At 38.9% G+C, this 20,893-nt stretch overlaps 1 protein-coding gene across 1 annotated transcript in view; it reads right to left on the minus strand.

Moving 5' to 3' along the window:
• The window catches only part of CERS6 (ceramide synthase 6), a 325,522-nt gene that overhangs the window by 224,796 nt on the left and 79,833 nt on the right, over positions 1 to 20,893 (minus strand). The window contains exon 2 of the mRNA XM_017859910.1: positions 1,290 to 1,395. Coding sequence (XP_017715399.1) covers positions 1,290 to 1,395 — 106 coding nt within the window. The remainder of the gene's footprint in view (positions 1 to 1,289; positions 1,396 to 20,893) is intronic.

Genomic DNA, 20,893 nt, shown 5'->3' on the forward strand with positions numbered 1-20,893 from the left:
TTTTTTTTTTTTTTTTTTCTTCTTTTAAATACCATAAGATATGTGTCCCTTCAGACAGGAACTTGGCAATCTGAAATTACCCCATAAAAAACACCAAAAGAGCTTTTCCTAAAATTCCATTCATTCTTCTCTTCTTCCTAGCAGGGATATGAAAAACACCCGGTAGTTTCTTAATTTTTTGAGGAAAAAAAATTTTTTTAAAGGATAGAGGGAAAAACTCTAGAGAATTTTGGAAGAAATGAAGACCATAAAATAGGCAAAAGTATTTGGATATCTGAATTAATAGTTGTAAGATGAGATAGCCAGTACAAATGGCTAGAGACACAAGTATCAAGAAAAGAAATAGAATTTGCTTAATTCTATCAAATCACATCTTGGAAGCCTGGGTAATTCTCCCAGAAAAATGAAAGAGAGAAAATGAGCCATTTAATATATGAACACACAATACTTCTCATAGAACATTGTATTTCTCCTGATCTTTTCCTTTTTCTTGTCCAGAAAAGAATAAGGTATGATATATAAAAACTCTGTAATTTGCTTTATTTTCCTATGGCCTTCAATTGAGGGTTTCTGACTTCGGCATTCTCCTCCCTCTTTGTTCTGAAGGAGATCTGAACTTGGGATGGGGGTGGAGGCAGGAGACGTGGTCTCTTCTCCCCGCTTCTCTTCCGCTCCCTCCTTCCCACTCCTAGTTTGGGCTTCAACTCTCACCTGTGTTATCTCCTCCCTTTTATTCTCCACAGTGAACCTATCTCTTCACTTAAGACTCTCCTGACCCTCCTTCTTCATACCTTCATGGTACAATCTTTTATCCTGCAATTATGCCTTCTTCTTGTTTTTGTTTACATTTATCTACTAATCACAGCTCCTAGAATCTATGGACAATGCTACAAGCCAAGAGGTCATTTTTTTCGCACACACATAAATCACACTCTTCAGCTCTACCCAGTCACCTCCACAAAGTCCCTCCCAGCCCTCATTTTGCTTCAAGTCAAATCTTGCTTCAGGTCACATATGATTAAAAGAGTCACAGAATTAGACTAATTGTTATTTAATCAAGACTCTTCTTAGACAAGCTACTAAAAATCAACTTCAGCGTAAACTACCAGGTCTAAGACAAGCCCATCTTCATTCCACTTCTACTACGCTTACATTCCTTCTGACAACATGTTCTCCAGCATGAGGTTAAGCAAAAGTTGATTCTCCAAACCCAGAAGGGGGAACTGAATGACAGCAGGCTGAGAATGGTGACCGGGGACAATCCATACCCCAGGAAAGGACAATCATACCTTTGTAATTGCAGTGAAGACCTTTTCCAGAATGGCATTGGGCGGAGCAATCTGTGGTCCATTGGCCTGAATGTTGAGGGCTATGGCACACGGTTTGGCTACAAATCTAAAAATTACAAAAAGAAAATAGTAGAAGGTCAGAATTTATTCTTTCTATGTGATTCTTAATGCCACCAGTTACACATAACTCAATTATCCCAATAAAGTGTTGGTAGGATTTCATGGGTGTACACTGTCAACACTCCCATCAGTAACTGTAAGGCCGACTTAACCATTTTTCTCTCCATTAGCCCCCAGCAGTAACATTAAAAAAGAAATCCTTTTAAAACATTTAAATCCTCCAATCCTCAACTTCTAATGAGACAAAGCTAGAAAGACTATCAGATGAAAATATAAGTGTATAAGATAGAAATAAAACAATGATTTCAAAATGAGATAACTTATACTGTTCTTACACAGAGCAATAGTCATGCTATATTTTTACTGTGAGAAAATGTTTACTAAGCATCTAATTATGCATGCAGAGAGAGCGCATTGATCACCCCTAGTCATAAACTTGGCAATTTTTGTCTCTATAATCAAAGTGTGCTAAATTCAGCCCCAATCCCTTATGGCTTCTTAAAATTCTCTGCTTTGTGGTTATTTGCTTTTTTCTCATAAAGAGTAATGAAGGATGTCAAAAGGCATGATGTCCCAGACAAGATGAAAAGTCGCAAGTGTTTATGTATGAACATCCACAAAACTGTTTTTATCCTAAGCCAATGCCTACGTCAAGAGGAATGAGAGGACTGAGCCTTCTTTCTGGTCTCATTTGCTGTGTGAACGAGGTGCTGAAGGGGAGCAGGTGAAGTGCATGGCGCCCCAAAGATGTGGGGACATTGCTAATAAAACTGTGTTAAAAAAATTAAAAGTTGTTTTAGACTAAATGCTCAAGAAATAAAACTCTGTAAATATTCATTTTCAGTAGTAACATTGAACATTTTCTACGAATACAGAACAATTTTATATCATGTGAAAGTATTACCCAAATTAATTCACTGTTGGTCAAAGGCAACAATTGATAAATATGCAAAACAGATCAGGAGTAAATCTTAGATGAAGCTTCCTTAATGACAGTTGATGAGATTAAAGAACAGTAGACAAAGGTTTTTGTTTTTAAAGTAGGGCCAATGACACTTATATACAAAGTACCACATAATATCCTACTGGGTCCTATTACAAGTAAAAGTGAAGAAATTTATTTAAACAGGAAAATGGAACACTGTACATGTACAAGCCTAAACCAGGAAAGATAGACACAGAAAATGCACTGTAATACTTGGTACACTGAGCTCTCTGGGACAAAGTTGGTAAGGAAGAAGAATCACCCTTTCCCGATAAACAAATCCTCTAGATACTGGAGTTTTCCCCAAATTTCTACATTCTCAATTCTGTTTAATGTAACATTTTCTGAGTGGTATTACCTACATCCCTACCTTCTTGGCAATAAGTATAACCTTTTCCTAACGACTCTGGCCCCTTTTTATAAATGATAATCATGGGGCTATGGCTGTAGTCATGAAAGAAGGAATTTAGTAGGCAATGACCACAAGAAAGAGTCTAGAACTTGTTTCCTTGACAAGGTTTCCTGCTTTGTGGTTATTTGCCCCTCATCACAAGGTACAAAGAGGGGGGTGAAAAGACATGCAGTCCAGCAAAAGCAAATGATAAGGTAAGACCACAAAACGCATTTGGTGTGAAGGACACAACTATTCCAATGGTTTCCTTCTAGTCTTTCCAGTTGGACTCCTCCCCCGCCCTCCCTCAGCCTCCCCTTCCCACACCTCTGACAAACTGTGTTCAAATTCCCTTCGGACTTTATCATTATCATCTTTTAACAGTCTGCTGTTCCAGCACAGTCTTCTTTCTTCATCTAACTAGCACAGAGTCTCAATGCAGAAGCTGATCATTTCCTCTTTGTATGCCCTGTGACAATGCCTGTGCATACACAGGAGGGGGTCAAGACATTTAATCAACTGGTTATCTTCAGTAAATATGTTTTGTTGTTGCTACCATGGTGTTGAGTGCTGCTGACAAGTTGATATTCTCTGTGTGCCCTGTAACAATGCATGGGCAGGCAGTAGGGGAGTCAAGAAATTTACTCAACACCATCTCTTCAACAGCAACTTCCTCACTTCTGTTATCCACCAAAAAAAAAAAAAAAAAAAAAAAAAAATTTTATATTTTTTTATACAATGTAATTTATACATCTCTCCTTCTTTTTTTAAGTTTCAAACCACTTTTAAAACTCTATTTTCTTTAAATTCCAAGAATGAAGGCAACAGTGTACCACTTAATCAACAACTTATCAAATTTCAATAATCAAAATTATCAAATAAATATGATGCTGTTAACATATTTTTAAAGCAATGTCCAAAGGATAGGGTGGGAATTATTTCTGCTGCTATCTAGCTATGGAGGCTTAGCTACAGAAATTAATCTCTCTCTGCCTCAATCTCCTCATATGTGAAAAAATTATTATAATTATATATGTACATGTATGTGTTTCTACAAATACATATATGTATTACAAATCATATCATAGAGTTTCTTTGCCTAAAATGTTTGACAGGAGCCATGGGTAAGGTTTCACATAATAGCATTTACAAACCATGCCTTTCCTGGGCCCAGCAGTTCACCAGCCTCAGCTACACTGAACCAAGCCATGTGTATTCAAGTTGTAAAACTATTACACCAAGCAGAAGCAGAAAAAAGAGACCAGATGTCAGGATAGGCACTGAAAGAAACCAGGGACATCTGGTCGAGTAACCACTTGCCCCAGTTTACCCTCCATCGAAGTGTTCTCAGCAGCACGTGCACAGACAGAAGTGTCCCCGTGTGGTATTTTGCCATAGTTAAAAGGAAAAGCAAAGGGTCCCATATGGACATTAAATTGTGGTGACCCTCATCCTCAAACCCCAGACCTGGTGCAGGTCCACAGTCAGTCCACACCAGCAGTGTGATCGGGGTCTGAGCTCATCCACACCTGGCCTTCTCTAAGGGACCAAACCTTTCCAGCTCCCCTATTCAACCCAATGGCCCTCCAGGGTGCTGTGGCCACACTTCCCACAGGAGAGTTAAGTGTTGGTATAACTCTCCTGTATATAACATGTGCATCCCTCTCCTGTGTGTGGGGCCCCCAAGAGAGCAGGACCAGGCCTCAGTGAAGTCCACATCTCCAGAGCCCTGTTCAAAATCTCATTTAATCCTCCCTCAACCAGATGAAGCGGGATTACCATCATCCCCACTTTGCAGAGAGGACCAGAGACGTCAGTGGCCTCCACTTCCAGGGAAATGGAAGCAGAAGACAGTATATTTCTTTCCCAGAAGGGTCACTGTTATAATCAGCTCCCCATTCTGATTCACTGGACAGGCTAAGCCCCCAAATCTGAGGATGTAGAGACAGACAGACAGTGAGAGAGAGAGAGAGAACAACAGACAAACTTAATAGAATTTAACTCAATTTAAATGTTGAAGTCCATTAAAGTTTAAATGACCCACGGTAGGCATGTACATAAATCATCGTTCTTTGAACAACGTCATAGGATCTTTTTATTTATATGCCTGGCACACTGTGGGCACTCAATGAGTATCTGATGGATGAATGAATGAATAAAACCATCAAGTAAAATACAATGGCAGGTATCCTTACTATCTTTTCCAAAGGGGCTGTGCATTTTAATTTCCTTGAATATCCACATCTACTCAGGGTCATCTGGGACCCAGAAGGTAGGAGACTGACCACTCCAACTCAAGAAGCCACTTCTTTAATATTCATTGTCCCTAGGATGTGAGAGCTGCCTAGAAAGAGCTTGCGCAGGCTCTACCAACCCCTCACCAGGAACGCTCTTTCCAACATAACTCATACTGAGATCCAAACACTTAATTTCCAAGATTTTTTAAAAATTGCATAAGATAGGCAGAAAAAGTGAACCTCAAATGAAAGAAGAAAAAAGAAGAGCATATAATCAGTATCAAATAGGTATTACTGATTATATGAAAATATAGAAATTTTGTGTTTATTCTCCAAAAAAATGTGTGAATCATATTTTTTTTCAGAGAGCCTATTTAGATACCAAATAAGATCCATTACACAACTACTATAATTTTATCACTGACTATCATGGTCCATTACACCATGTAAAAAGCTGGATTTTTTTTTTAATGCTGGCTCTAACATAAATAAGTTCACAAAAGTCGTCTTTCATAACATTTTGAGAGAAAGAGATAGAGTCAGAGAGAGAAGCAGATTGATGGGTGATGGGGGTAACACATCGACAAATGTAATAGTTGAAAGGAAATATGTGCTTTCAAGCTTTGATGGTTACCTCTATAAGGAAATGCTCACCTAATTACTTTTTTTAATCAAAGGTGGCAACACCACCTTCAAAAGATCAAACATCTATAAAGTACTTTCATGTACTATATTTGAAAGTAAATATAATAAGGATGTAAACTTTGAAAAATATTAGGCTCAGTTAAAAAGCAGAGAAAATATCTAAGATATTGCTACTTTTCAATTATATTTGGCAACATGTATTTGTATTTTAAACATGAGGTAAACATCTCTGCACAAAGTACTGAAGAAAGCACTGGGCAGTGTTGTGGTGGAGATATAGTCAAAATGGAAAATGGGCCAGATGCAGTGGCTCATGCCTGTAATCCCAGCACTTTGGGAGGCTGAGGCAGGCAGATCACATGAGGCCAGGAGTTCAAGATCAGCCTGGCCAACATGGTGAAACCCCATCTTTACTAAAAATACCAAAATTAGCCAGGTGTTGTGGTGCATGCCTGTAATCCCAGCTACTCTGGAGGCTGAGGCAGGAGAATCACTTGAACCCAGGAGGCAGAGGCTGCAGTGGGCCAATATTGTGCCACTGCACCCCAGCCTTGACANCTCTCCCCTTTTTTTACCCCAAAAAAAAAAAAAAAAAAAAAAAAAAATTTTAGTATTTGTTATACAATGTAATGTATACATCTCTCCTTCTCTTTTAAGTTTCAAACCACTTTTAAAACTCTATTTTCTTTAAATTCCAAGAATGAAGGCAACAGTGTACCACTTAATCAACAACTTATCAAATTTCAATAATCAAAATTATCAAATAAATATGATGCTGTTAACATATTTTAAAGCAATGTCCAAAGGATAGGGTGGGAATTATTTCTGCTGCTATCTAGCTATGGAGGCTTAGCTACAGAAATTAATCTCTCTCTGCCTCAATCTCCTCATATGTGAAAAAATTATTATAATTATATATGTACATGTATGTGTTTCTACAAATACATATATGTATTACAAATCATATCATAGAGTTTCTTTGCCTAAAATGTTTGACAGGAGCCATGGGTAAGGTTTCACATAATAGCATTTACAAACCATGCCTTTCCTGGGCCCAGCAGTTCACCAGCCTCAGCTACACTGAACCAAGCCATGTGTATTCAAGTTGTAAAACTATTACACCAAGCAGAAGCAGAAAAAAGAGACCAGATGTCAGGATAGGCACTGAAAGAAACCAGGGACATCTGGTCGAGTAACCACTTGCCCCAGTTTACCCTCCATCGAAGTGTTCTCAGCAGCACGTGCACAGACAGAAGTGTCCCCGTGTGGTATTTTGCCATAGTTAAAAGGAAAAGCAAAGGGTCCCATATGGACATTAAATTGTGGTGACCCTCATCCTCAAACCCCAGACCTGGTGCAGGTCCACAGTCAGTCCACACCAGCAGTGTGATCGGGGTCTGAGCTCATCCACACCTGGCCTTCTCTAAGGGACCAAACCTTTCCAGCTCCCCTATTCAACCCAATGGCCCTCCAGGGTGCTGTGGCCACACTTCCCACAGGAGAGTTAAGTGTTGGTATAACTCTCCTGTATATAACATGTGCATCCCTCTCCTGTGTGTGGGGCCCCAAGAGAGCAGGACCAGGCCTCAGTGAAGTCCACATCTCCAGAGCCCTGTTCAAAATCTCATTTAATCCTCCCTCAACCAGATGAAGCGGGATTACCATCATCCCCACTTTGCAGAGAGGACCAGAGACGTCAGTGGCCTCCACTTCCAGGGAAATGGAAGCAGAAGACAGTATATTTCTTTCCCAGAAGGGTCACTGTTATAATCAGCTCCCCATTCTGATTCACTGGACAGGCTAAGCCCCAAATCTGAGGATGTAGAGACAGACAGACAGTGAGAGAGAGAGAGAGAACAACAGACAAACTTAATAGAATTTAACTCAATTTAAATGTTGAAGTCCATTAAAGTTTAAATGACCCACGGTAGGCATGTACATAAATCATCGTTCTTTGAACAACGTCATAGGATCTTTTATTTATATGCCTGGCACACTGTGGGCACTCAATGAGTATCTGATGGATGAATGAATGAATAAAACCATCAAGTAAAATACAATGGCAGGTATCCTTACTATCTTTTCCAAAGGGGCTGTGCATTTTAATTTCCTTGAATATCCACATCTACTCAGGGTCATCTGGGACCCAGAAGGTAGGAGACTGACCACTCCAACTCAAGAAGCCACTTCTTTAATATTCATTGTCCCTAGGATGTGAGAGCTGCCTAGAAAGAGCTTGCGCAGGCTCTACCAACCCCTCACCAGGAACGCTCTTTCCAACATAACTCATACTGAGATCCAAACACTTAATTTCCAAGATTTTTTAAAATTGCATAAGATAGGCAGAAAAGTGAACCTCAAATGAAAGAAGAAAAAAGAAGAGCATATAATCAGTATCAAATAGGTATTACTGATTATATGAAAATATAGAAATTTTGTGTTTATTCTCCAAAAAAATGTGTGAATCATATTTTTTTTCAGAGAGCCTATTTAGATACCAAATAAGATCCATTACACAACTACTATAATTTTATCACTGACTATCATGGTCCATTACACCATGTAAAAGCTGGATTTTTTTTTTAATGCTGGCTCTAACATAAATAAGTTCACAAAAGTCGTCTTTCATAACATTTTGAGAGAAAGAGATAGAGTCAGAGAGAGAAGCAGATTGATGGGTGATGGGGTAACACATCGACAAATGTAATAGTTGAAAGGAAATATGTGCTTTCAAGCTTTGATGGTTACCTCTATAAGGAAATGCTCACCTAATTACTTTTTTTAATCAAAGGTGGCAACACCACCTTCAAAAGATCAAACATCTATAAAGTACTTTCATGTACTATATTTGAAAGTAAATATAATAAGGATGTAAACTTTGAAAATATTAGGCTCAGTTAAAAGCAGAGAAAATATCTAAGATATTGCTACTTTTCAATTATATTTGGCAACATGTATTTGTATTTTAAACATGAGGTAAACATCTCTGCACAAAGTACTGAAGAAAGCACTGGGCAGTGTTGTGGTGGAGATATAGTCAAAATGGAAAATGGGCCAGATGCAGTGGCTCATGCCTGTAATCCCAGCACTTTGGGAGGCTGAGGCAGGCAGATCACATGAGGCCAGGAGTTCAAGATCAGCCTGGCCAACATGGTGAAACCCCATCTTTACTAAAATACCAAAATTAGCCAGGTGTTGTGGTGCATGCCTGTAATCCCAGCTACTCTGGAGGCTGAGGCAGGAGAATCACTTGAACCCAGGAGGCAGAGGCTGCAGTGGGCCAATATTGTGCCACTGCACCCCAGCCTTGACAATAGCACTACTCCATCTCAAAAGAAAAAAAAAAACACCCTCCCCCCCGCAAAAAGAAAACTATGAAATGAACCTTGCACTCAATGAAGTTTACAATCTGCAAAAGGAGGTTATAAAAAAAATAAACATTTACAGGGTATATGTCATTGTTCTAATTACTTTAAAATATTTAATCATCTCTAGTGGGTAGCATGGCCAGAGACTTTTATTTCTTTCAAACTGTAGCACTTCTTATACTTTCCAAAAATAGTTGGGATGCTGTGATGGTGGCTATACAAGCCTACACATGTGATAAAATTATATAGAATTAAATCTCACACATACATAAATGAGTACAAGTATTAATAAAACTGGGGAAATCTGATTAAGACTGGAAGATGGTATCAAGGTCAAAAGGCTGGTTCTGATACCATACTAGAGATTTATAAAATGTTACCCATTGTAGGTAACTGGGTAAAGAGTTCATGAGATCTCACTGTATTATTTCTTAGAACTGTATTTGAATCTACAACTATCTCAATAAGGATTTCAATTAAAAATAATTGAAAGGGACATTCTCTTTTTGTTGTGGAGGAATGAGTTAATGGATTTCACAACTTATGAACACCACACTCTCCCCACCCAAACAAAAACAAACACACACACACACTACCTGAGGGCTCTGGTGACTGAAAAAAAGGAAACTGACTTTGGGGAAGTGTCAAAGTTGGAGCAAGCAACCAGTAAAGAGTGACCTCTCTGTCTCTTCATTTATATATTTATTCTGCAGCTCTACCCTGAGATCAGACACAGTTACAGCAGCAGGGAAAATGTTGATAGAAAAAAACATCCCCTTTATAGCCGCAGGAACCAGGGGAAAAAGCCTGGGGAAATCAGAGAATGACTAGAGAACTACACAAGAGACAATGCCAAAGAAGCAAACCCTAATTCTGTATATAAACCAAGCATGATTCTAGCTGACTTCCGAACCATGAATATACAAGGTAAACTGAATGTAGATAGGAGCTAAGGTTTAAAGAATTTATCTGAGATTAAAGCCACTGTCCACTGAAAGCATGAGAGGCTACAATTTGAGTCTAAGTAAACTGACTATTAACAAAGCATCAACAATTTTTAAAGCAATGTAAAAAAAATCCACAATCTCCACAAAATAACTTTCACCATGCCCAGGATACACAATCTAATAGGTTGATGAAGAGCAAGTAAAATATGTTCCACTCTAAGGGGAAAAGACATGCAAAGGAAAAATTCAGTGAACCTGAACCATGTAATCTGAAAAAAAAAAAGAAAGAAAAAATAGAGAAATAAACAGATTTTAAAGACCTGTAGAACAATTTTTCAGAGTCTAACGTGGGTAATTAGAGTCACAGGGGAAAAGGAGACAAACTAGGGGGAACAATGTTAGAAGAAATAATAGTCTGTAACTTCCAAAATCTGGTAAAAGATATAAACATACTGTTATAGTTTGGGTGTTCTGTCCCCACCAAACCTCATGTTGAAATTTGATCACCAATGTGAAAGGTGGCGCCTACTGGAAGGTGTTTGGGTCATGAGGGCAGATCCCTCATAAATGGATTGATGCTGTCCCTCAGGGGTGGGTGAGCTCTAGCTCTACTAGTTTCCACAAGAGCTGGTTTATTAAAAAGAACCTGGCACCTCTCCCTGCCTCTCTTGCTTCCTCTCTTGTCATGTGATCTCTGCACATGCTGGCTCCCCTTCACCTTCCATCATGAGTGGAAGCAGCCTGAGGCCTTCACCAGATACAGATGCCTAATCTTGAACTTTTCAGTCATCAGAATCATGCACTAAATAAACATTTTCTTTATAAACTGCCCAGCCCTTTCAGATATTCCTTTTGAGTAACACAAAATGGGCTAAGACATACAGATTCAAGGAGCTCAAGAACCCTACAGAGAGGTAAATTGGAAAAGAAGAAAACCTACACAAAATAGAGTCAAACAGATGAAAATCAAAGACAAAAGAAACTATTGTAATTTACTAGACAAAATGGCTCACTATATACAGGGAAAAATAATTTGAAATATAACGCTCTTCTCGTCAGAAATTATGAAGGCTCAACAACAGTGCAAAAACATCTTTACAGTTATGCATCACTGAACAATAGGGATACATTCTGAGAATTACATCATTAGGTGGTTTTGTCTTTGTGTAAGTATCATAGTGTCCTTACACAAATCTAGATGGTATAGCCTACTACACACTTAAGATATATGGTATTGCCTATTGCTCCAAGGCTACAAACCTGTACAGGACATTACCATTACTGTAGTGAATGGGCAATTAAAACAGAATGGTATTTGTTTATCTAAACATATTTAAACACAGAAAAGGACTTCATCTGTCCTGTTGTCCTGTGAAGAAGGTGCCTGCTTCTTCTTTGCCTTCAGCCATGATTGTTAAGTTTCCTGAGGCCTCTCCAGCAATGCAGAACTGTGAGTCAATTAAACCTATTTCCTTTATAAATAAATAAACATAGAAAAGGCACAGTAATCTTAATCTTATAAGACCACTATTGTATATGTGGAGTCCCCTCCAACTCTCCACTCCCCATAATTAACTATGAAATGTTGTTATGCAGCTCATGACAATACTAGAAGTAGGGAAAAAAAAACCTGTCAGCCGAAAATTCCATGTTCAGCAAAATATCCTTCAAAGAATGAAAGTGAAAAGGAAACTAAGGGTATTTGTGGCCTTCAGATTCCCATTTCAAATATGCTAAAGGAAGTTCTTCTTTAGGTTGAAAGGCAACACAACCAGATGGAAACTTAGATCTTTACAAATGAACAGAGCATCAGAAATGACAAATATATTGGTAAATACAAAAATGCTTGCAAGGTCTTTGAAATTAATCACAACCAACTGATAACAGATGAAATAGTTAAATCCAATTAGGAGAAATAACGTATTCCCACCCCAAACTGTGCCAGAAAGAAACCTATATATAAGTAAAAATTCAATAAAGGAGAAGTGAGGAGAGGTAATTGAGTCAATGCATTGCTTAACTACTAACACTTCCTTGGATACCAGTATTTGTCAGGAATGATGTGCCATGGCTACTATCCGAGTAAGTATTATCAATTTAAAACTGACCAGAACAATATAGACTAGACTTTGAAAGCTACTATGAAGGTGCATGTTTAGACAAACACACGTGCATGTGCCTGAGTGAGCAGGCATATATATGTGCATGACTGCATATTGTTAAATCCTACCTAAGACAAAACTGTTTCAAGAAAACAAGTATCTAGTGGAATGAAGGCCAGGATGGAGAAAGGGGACTGCTATTTATTGACAAATACTATATGCCAAAAGCTCTGAATATTTAATTCTTTTTTAGATCAACAATAACTCTTTGAATTAAATATTTATTTCATTTAACAGAAATATAAACTAAAGCTCAAAGAAGTTAATGAGGGTGCCCAAGGTCTTAAAGGTAGGTAAACACCTTAGACAAAATTTAGACTCAATCAATCATAGCATAATCTATTAATAAAAACAATATTTTTCACTCTTCCTAAAATAAGAAAAGTAAATTAAAGAGGCATTGTTAAAATATTTGTGACATGGTCATACACTCTGCTCAGTAATCCCACTTTTAGGTATTTATCTAAGACAATCTGTCAGACAAAGAAGAAAGGCCACAGATGTAAAGATTTTCACGCGCAATTATCTGCAGAGGGGAAATGGCAAATAGCTTAATAAGTCACTACAAAATGACTCGGTGATCATCTATTATGTATCAGCCCTGCTCTAGGTGTTGGGGATGCTGCAGTGAACAAAATCCCATTTTTATGGAGCTTACATTCTAGCAGAGGGAGATTAAAAATAAACCAAGCAGTGTATGCTATGCCAGATGGTGAGAAGCGCTAGAGAGAAAAATAAAGCGTGCTAATAAGGACAGGGCTACCTAGGTGGGGCTGTCATTTAAAACAGATTGGCCAGGGAAGACCCCATTGAGAAGGTACACAGAACCCTGAGGGAAGTAAGGAAAGAAACTAGAAAGATAAGTGGCGGAAGGACATTCTGGAAGGAACAGCAGCCAAGGATGAAGGCTCTGAGAAGGAGTCTGACTGAGATGCTGAAGGCATATCCAGAAGGCTAGAGAGACTAGTACAGAGTTAGTAAGCACAGGAGGAATGAAGAGGGGTTAGAGAGCAGCAGGCAGCCACACACAGTGCCTTCTAGGCCATTTTGGGACTTTTGTTTTGTTTTACACACAGCAAGGTAGGAAGCTTCTTCAGGACCATGTGAAGAAAACCTAAATGATTTATTCTGTCCTAAGAGGATCGCTAGCTCCTCTGTTGAGAGCAGACAGAAGGGGAACAAGGATGGAGACAGCAAGGCTAACCGGAAGGCTGCTGCAATTATCCAGGTCAGAGATGATGGCAGCAAAAGAGGCAGTGAGAAGTGATCAGATCCTGGAACTATCCTGAAGACTGGGCTCACAGGATCCACTGACAGACTGAACATGGATGGGATGAGGCAAGAGAGGAATAACAGGTAACAACAAGGTTTTGTCCTGGCATGGGGGTTGGGCTGAAGTTCATGACTTCAGTGTGAGGCCTGGTAAGACTGAGGTAATGCTTATTAGGCTACCAGGCTTACAAATGGAGATGTCCAGTAGGCAGCTGGATATGCTAGTATGAAGTTTAGGCTTGGGCAAGGGATACAAATTTATTTTCATCAACATATAGATGACATATAAAGCCACAAGAACAAGGAAATCACCTGGGAAGTGAGTATAAATAAATAAGGGAGTAGGTTCAAGAAATAAACCCTAAGGTGACTCCAGTGTTTAATATCCAAGTACAAAGAAACCCCTGAAATATTATATAGCTACTAAAAAGGATATTTACATAACATATGCAAAACATGAAAATCTATAATACATTGATTTCTTTAAAGCAGCCTATTTTATAAAAATTATAAAATAAAGTATGTGGTAGAATAAAATCTGAAAAACAACACTTGCTGTACCAGAGGATATTAGCCACTCTCCCTAAAATAAGAAAAGTAAATTAAAGAGGCATTGTTAAAATATTTGTGATATGGTCATACACTCTGCTCAGTAATCCCACTTTTAGGTATTTATCTAAGACAGTCAGACAAAGAAGAAAGGCCACAGATGTAAAGATTTTCACGCACAATTATGTGCACAGGGAAAACGATAAATAGCTTAATGAGTCACCACAAAATGACTCAGTGAGCATCTATTATGTATCAGCCCTGCTCTTTACACTTTGCTTTACACTTCGCTCTTTCTTTCTACTTTGCTTACCATGTTTTTATTAAACCAAATTGCATCATACTACATGTATTTATAATTTGCTTTACTTTCCTACTGTGAATATTTCCCTCAGAAAATTACATATCCTTGTAGGGCATGGTATTTAATGGTTACAAAGACTTACACTGTTGTTCTTTTTTGTTTTACAAATTTTGTTGTGTATATTTGAGGTGTGCAACACGTTATAGGATACCTATATAGTAAAATGGCTACTATAGTGAAGCAAATTAATATATCTATCATCTCACATCAGTTACTTGTGTGTGTGCGACAAAAGCAGCTAGTATCTACTTATTTAAAATAAATAGGTTTATTTATTTTATTAAAAAATCTCTAAAACAATACAATGATGTTAACTCAGGCCTCATTGCACATTAGATCTCTAGGTGTGTTCATACTATATTGTTGTTCTTACTTCTTGCTGCTGGGAATATTCTCTAAGAAAATAGCCACTGGGCCCTTTCTGACAGTACAGAACTCTGATCAAAGTCCCACCATGTTGTTATAATATCAAAGATACAAGCAAAAGTGAATCTGAAGAATTAAATTATTTAGGTTGATCACTAAAATACTCTGTTATCATAGGATAACTATCCATTCTTCTATCTGCATTATCTCCGCCACTTGAATTTAGGATCACTTTTGCTAGCTAAAGCTTCAAGAAATTAACCATGAAGTTTTGAAGATGAAAATTTCCAGACTCTTCTATATCCTAGATTTTCACATTTTAAAGATTTTGATGATCCATAGAAAATGGGCAAAAGATGTTAAATGGGCAATTTTCAAAAGAACAAATGGAAATATCAATAAACATACAACAAGATATTCAGCCACATCAGGAAAATGTACCAAGACCATTTCATGCCCATCAGGCTGAGTTTTATAATGTGAAATACTCAAGGATTTGGAGAAATAAAATAAGTTTCTCATGTGGAAGTTTAATTAAAATGCACATGAGATATAAAAGGTAGTATACAGAAATAAGTAACAAATGACCAATAGACATATGAAAAGATGGTCATCCTCACCCAAAAAAAAAAAAAAAAAAAAAAACTGATATCAAAACATTGTTGGGCAGGGCCAAGATGGCCGACTAGAAACAGTGGCGATCTGAGGCGCCAATCAAAAAGAATGATAGTAAGCCTGTGGATCCTTCACCGGCAACCAAGGTATCCAGCTTCTCTCATCAGAACTGACTAGGAGGCTGGCATGATCCACGGAGAGGATGGAAGAGCAGTGTGGTATGGAGGCCCACCTGAGAGCCACACGGGGCAGAAGAACCCTCTCCGCCGAAGCAAGGGAAGCAGTAAGTGAACATGCTACCCAGCCAGGGATCCCTGCTTTTTCCATGGAATGGTGCAGCCCATGGATCAGAAGATCCTACTTGCGAACGCACTCCACTGGAGCCTAGCGTCCCAACCCCAGAGCCACACGGATGCCTTTCAGCTGGCATCTCCTTGAAACTACTGAGCTCCCAGGGGGAAGGGTGACCAACACCACAGCTGCGGCTGCCTGCTGTCTAAGTCATATGAGTTCCTTATGGGAGGCACAGCAGCCAGCACCGGGACTCACACTGCTTAACATGCTAAGCTCCCTGGGCGGGAGAAAGGCAGCATCTAACACTATAGCTCCAGGCCATGCTTTTCCCCTGCTGGAGCCAGGGAGGCTGGATGGCTTGGTCCCAAGACGTGTCCCCAACAGCCCAACACACCGGCTGTGGCAGAGGGCAGCCAGAGTGCCTCTTCAGGCCTGATCCTCACTGGGCGAGGCTTCCCTGTAGGATCTCCAGTAACTCTAGCCAGAGGCTCAGGGACAGAACACGGATCTCCCTGGACCCGATCCCCTAGTGGGAAGGGTGGCCGCAGTCTCTGTGGACCAGCAGACTTAGCCTTTCCTCCTGGTAGTTCTGAGGAATCTGGGCAGCCCAGACAAGTGTGTTTCCCCACAGTGAGGCGCACCCCCTCACCCACCAAGTGACAGTCAAAATGCTTTGTTAAACGGGTCCTGTTGTTCCCCATGCCACCCAACTGGCTGAAATCCTCCAACAGGGGTTGTCAGACACCCAATTCAGGAGTGATCCTACTGGCATGAGGTTGGTGCCCCTCGAGGTCAGAGATACCAGAAGAAGGAGCAGGCACCCATCCTTGCTGTTCTCCAGCCTCCTTGAGTGACATCTCCAGACGCGGAAGCGAACCAGATGAACAGGGCCTGAAGTGAACTCCCAGAGAATGGCAGCAGCCCTACAGAAAATGGACCTGACCATTGAAAGAAAAACAAACAGAAAGCAACGACAACAGCATCAACAATTAAAAAAAAAAAAAAAAAAAAAAAAGCCCATAAAACCCCATCCAAGGGTTAGCAGGTTCAAAGATCGAAACTAGACAAACTCATAAGATGAAAAAGAATCAACGAAAAAACTGTGACATCCCAAAAAGCCAGAATGACTCTTCTCCAAATGATCGCAATGTCGCCCCAGCAAGGGTGCAGAACTAGATGGAGGATGAGATGGACAAATTGACAGAAGTAGGCTTCAGAAGATGGGTAATAAAAAACTACACTAAGCTGAAGGAGCCTGTTCTAAGCCAGTGGAAAGAAGCTAAGAACTTTGATAAAAGGTGAGAGGAGCTGCTACCTAGAATAACCAGTTTAGAGAGGAATATAAATGACCTGATGGAGCTGAAAAACACAGCATGAGAACTTCGTGAAGCATACACAAGTATCAATAGCCAAATCAACCAAGCGGGAGAAAGCATATCAGAGTTTGAAGACTGCCTTACTGAAATAAGGCATGCAGCTAAGACTCAAGAAAAAAAGAATAAAAAGGAATTAACAAAGCCTCCAAGAAATATGGGATTTCGTAAAAAGACCGAACCAATGATTGACTGGAGTACCTGAAGGACATGGGGAGAGTGGAAACAAGCTGGAAAACACACTTCTGGATATTATCCAGGATAACTTCCCCAACCTAGCAAGACAGGCCAACATGCAAATTCAGGAAATACACAGAACACCACTAAGATACTCCACGAGAAGATCAACCCCAAGACACTAATTGTCAGATTCTCCAAGGTCAAAATGAAGGAAAAAATGTTAAGGGCAGTCAAATGAGAAAGGCCAGGTCACCTATAAAGGGAAGCTCACCAGATTAACAACAGACTTTTCAGCAGAAACTCATCATACTGAATGGGCAAAAGCTGGAAGCATTCCCTTTGGGCACAAGACAAGGATGCCCTCTCTCACCACTCCTATTCAACATAATATTAGAAGTTCTGGCCAGGGCAATTAGGCAAGAGAAAGAAAGAAAGGGTATTCAAACAGGAAAAGAGGAAGTCAAACAATTCCAATCTATTCCAAACGATTCCAACCTATTCCAAACGATTCCAAACTATTCCAATCTATTCCAAACTATTCCAATCTGTTCCAAACAACAGAAAAAGATGGGACTCTTCTCTAACACATTTTATGAGGCCTGCATCATCCTGATACCAAAACCTGGCAGAGACACAACAAAAAAAGAAAATTTCAGGCCAATATCCCTGATGAACATCAATGCGCAAGTCGATGCAAGATATACAACAAGTATAAAATGTGAGATATACAAGTATAATATTCCACTTGTGTAGGTACTTTTAAAATTTGTTATCAGGAAGAGTAGTGAGAAATTGTTAATGGCAATAACCTTTTAAGGTTAAGACAATGTGTATTTCATACTTTTCTGTACTGTTTTAAATTTGTGCTCACGTACACTTTACATTTATTTTACAGATAAATAAATGCTTTCAATGAATATTTAGTAACATAAAAAAATGCTCAGAAACTAGAGAAAATAATGTCTATCTGGTCACTGTTTATTTACATAAAAATTTCTGCCATATAAAATAAATTTAAAATATATTAAAAGGTTACCTGTATTTATTGCCAAACAGTGGGATTATGGCTTACTTTAATATTCTTTAAAAAATGTTTTCTATATTTTCAACATCTTAAAATGAGAATTCAAATTTTAATGCCAAAATTAAAAGTAAGTATTGTTAAAAATAGAGATGAACAAGATGGTCTGTATCCCAGGTAAGACTCAAAACTCAATGATACAAAAATCTAACATGGGAAAGCCCTGAGACAGCTACAATTTAGCTAATTCTACAGGGCTCTTCTAGCAAAGGGCTCCACTGTGACTGAGACAAAGGAGAACACAAATGGAATAAAAATAAAAGGCCATTTCAGTACCTGTTCAGATAGAAAAAAAGGATGGCATTCAAGGCAATGAGAACACCAAAAGACACGAAACTATGCAACTGGATGAAATTACTCCAAAAAAAGTGTTATCAACACTAAATAAATATAGTTAAGAGAATCTCTGATGCCACCAGAAAAGAAACTGCTTCTTCCAGTGCCTGGAGATACCACAGAACTTCTCTATTTTCTCACCTACATAACAAAAATCATAATTACACTCTGTTTCATGTTGGGATTTTCTAAGTCACTGGCACCTTGGGAGCAACTGGAATGGGACAGAGATAGGGGAGGATGGCATGAAGAGTAGTGTGCAGTAAGAAGACAATTTTCTTCTCAGGAAAAATATCAGTTGTTCTCTAGTAGCATCATACAGTAGAAAGAATAATTCCTTTAGTGCAAACTCATATCCCAGGTGCACCTACTCTGAGCCTAGATTGTTGGAAAGCAGTTTAATATTTCTGAACCCTAGTTACTATGCTTACAAAATGAAGACAGTAAAATCTACCTGGCAAATTTTGTCTAAGCACTGACAACATGAATATAAACCTCTCACAACAGAGCCCAAATTTGGAAAATATTCAGCAAGTGCTGGTTCTCCTTAAATTTTGATGACAAGAAGAATACTTTCACACATCAGAAGGAACTCTCATCTGTGGTGGTCAGTGACTTTTTTTGTTTGTTTGTTTGTTTTTTGAGACAGAGTCTCGCTCTGTTGCCCAGGCTGGAGTGCAGTGGCGCGATCCTGGCTCACTGCAACCTCCACTTCCCAGGTTCAAGTGATTCTCCTGCCTCAGCCTCCCAAGTAACTGGAATTATAGGTGCCCACCACCAGGCCTGGCTAATGTTTGTATTTTTAGTAGAGATGGGGTTTCACCATGTTGGTCATGCTGGTCTCAAACTCCCGACCTCAGATGATCCACCTGCCTCGGCCTCCCAAAGTGCTGGGATTACAGGCGTGATCCACGCGCCTGGCTGGTCAGTGACTTTTAATGGGACAGATATTATGGGAAGAGCATAAGATGCATAGATTTGTGAAAGAGCCAGAAAACTTCCAGCTTGCTATGTCATTTGGTCCAGCCACCTTTCTCCAAGCCAGATTTTCTCTAGAGAGAGCATTCAAAAACTTCCTGTAGGCATGAACTCTCCCTTTATGTTTCTTTGCAATTTCCTGTGAAATCTATAATTATTTCAAAATAAAAAGTTGTTTTTTAATCTTCCCTAAGTGTCCTATTTTAGTTTTTCATCATACTCAAAATATTCTTCCTGTGTCATTCCTTCTTGCTGAAATGTAAACCCATTTCCTCTTTTCTCAGTCCTCTAGAGAGATGGTGCAGTCTATAACCTCCTCAAATATTTCAAAACACAGATTAAGTCATCTTGCATTCTTCTCTCTTCCAGAATAAACAGCCTGAATCCTATAAACCTTTCCTCGTCCATCTTTTTCTTTTCTAATTTTATTTTAATTAAAGATTGTTTTCTGAATCTATCTTCATTTTAATATTTTAAAAGTGGAAAAGCCCCTTAGACAGTGGTTGCTTTTAAAATAACCCTTGGCAAAGGCTTTTGTGGTAGTAGTTAAAACGATTCACAAGAAACTTTTTCAAAATTATAGCTCAATCTTAAATAGCAGTAATAAACAGATCAGTCAGTCTAGTCCATACCAACCTCATTTGAGGAGTTGATCACTTCAGATCAGAGACTGAAAGGCCATCATGTTCAAAACCTAAGAGCTGGGATCCTTGGAAAGTCCAAGGTACTGTGAGAAATGTCAAAACTGCCGCTCCTTGCTACACATTTCCAGGATTCTAGGAAAAAGTACCCTAAACTTAAGATATTTCATCATGAGTTCACTTCAACTATTAAATAAACACAGAATCTAGCTGTTAAAGGATAAAGCTCATAAAATTCAAACAAATTATGTCTTCATCTTAAACAATGAAACATGTTTCTGTATTTTGCATAAAACCAGATATAAAAAACATCAAATAGTAGAAGAACAATTGCAAGCTATGTATCTATATATGAAAATACCCTTGTCGAGAAAGTCTTTAAGACATTACCATCATGTGTTAGCCAGTATTTGCACAGTATTGTGGTGCCTGTAAAATTACAGTAATTGTCAATGAATCTTTTGGGAATCTGTAATGTATAAGTAAGGCAATATCTTCTCTGCACATGGAGAATGATGCTGTCTGCCCCTCTCATGGAGGGATATAACTGCACCCTCACAGAATTTTACTGTCAGCCATGCCACTGTACCTCACTGAATGCGATTTGGCAACTCTCTCTAACTGCTGCTTCCAGCACAGCCTGTCAGCTTCTGACATGTCACACAAATCGAGAGCTCTGCCGGAGTGCCTCAAAATTCCC

The sequence above is a fragment of the Rhinopithecus bieti genome, unplaced genomic scaffold (assembly GCF_001698545.2).
Source record: "Rhinopithecus bieti isolate Rb0 unplaced genomic scaffold, ASM169854v2 scaffold_52879, whole genome shotgun sequence".
NCBI lineage: Eukaryota > Metazoa > Chordata > Mammalia > Primates > Cercopithecidae > Rhinopithecus > Rhinopithecus bieti.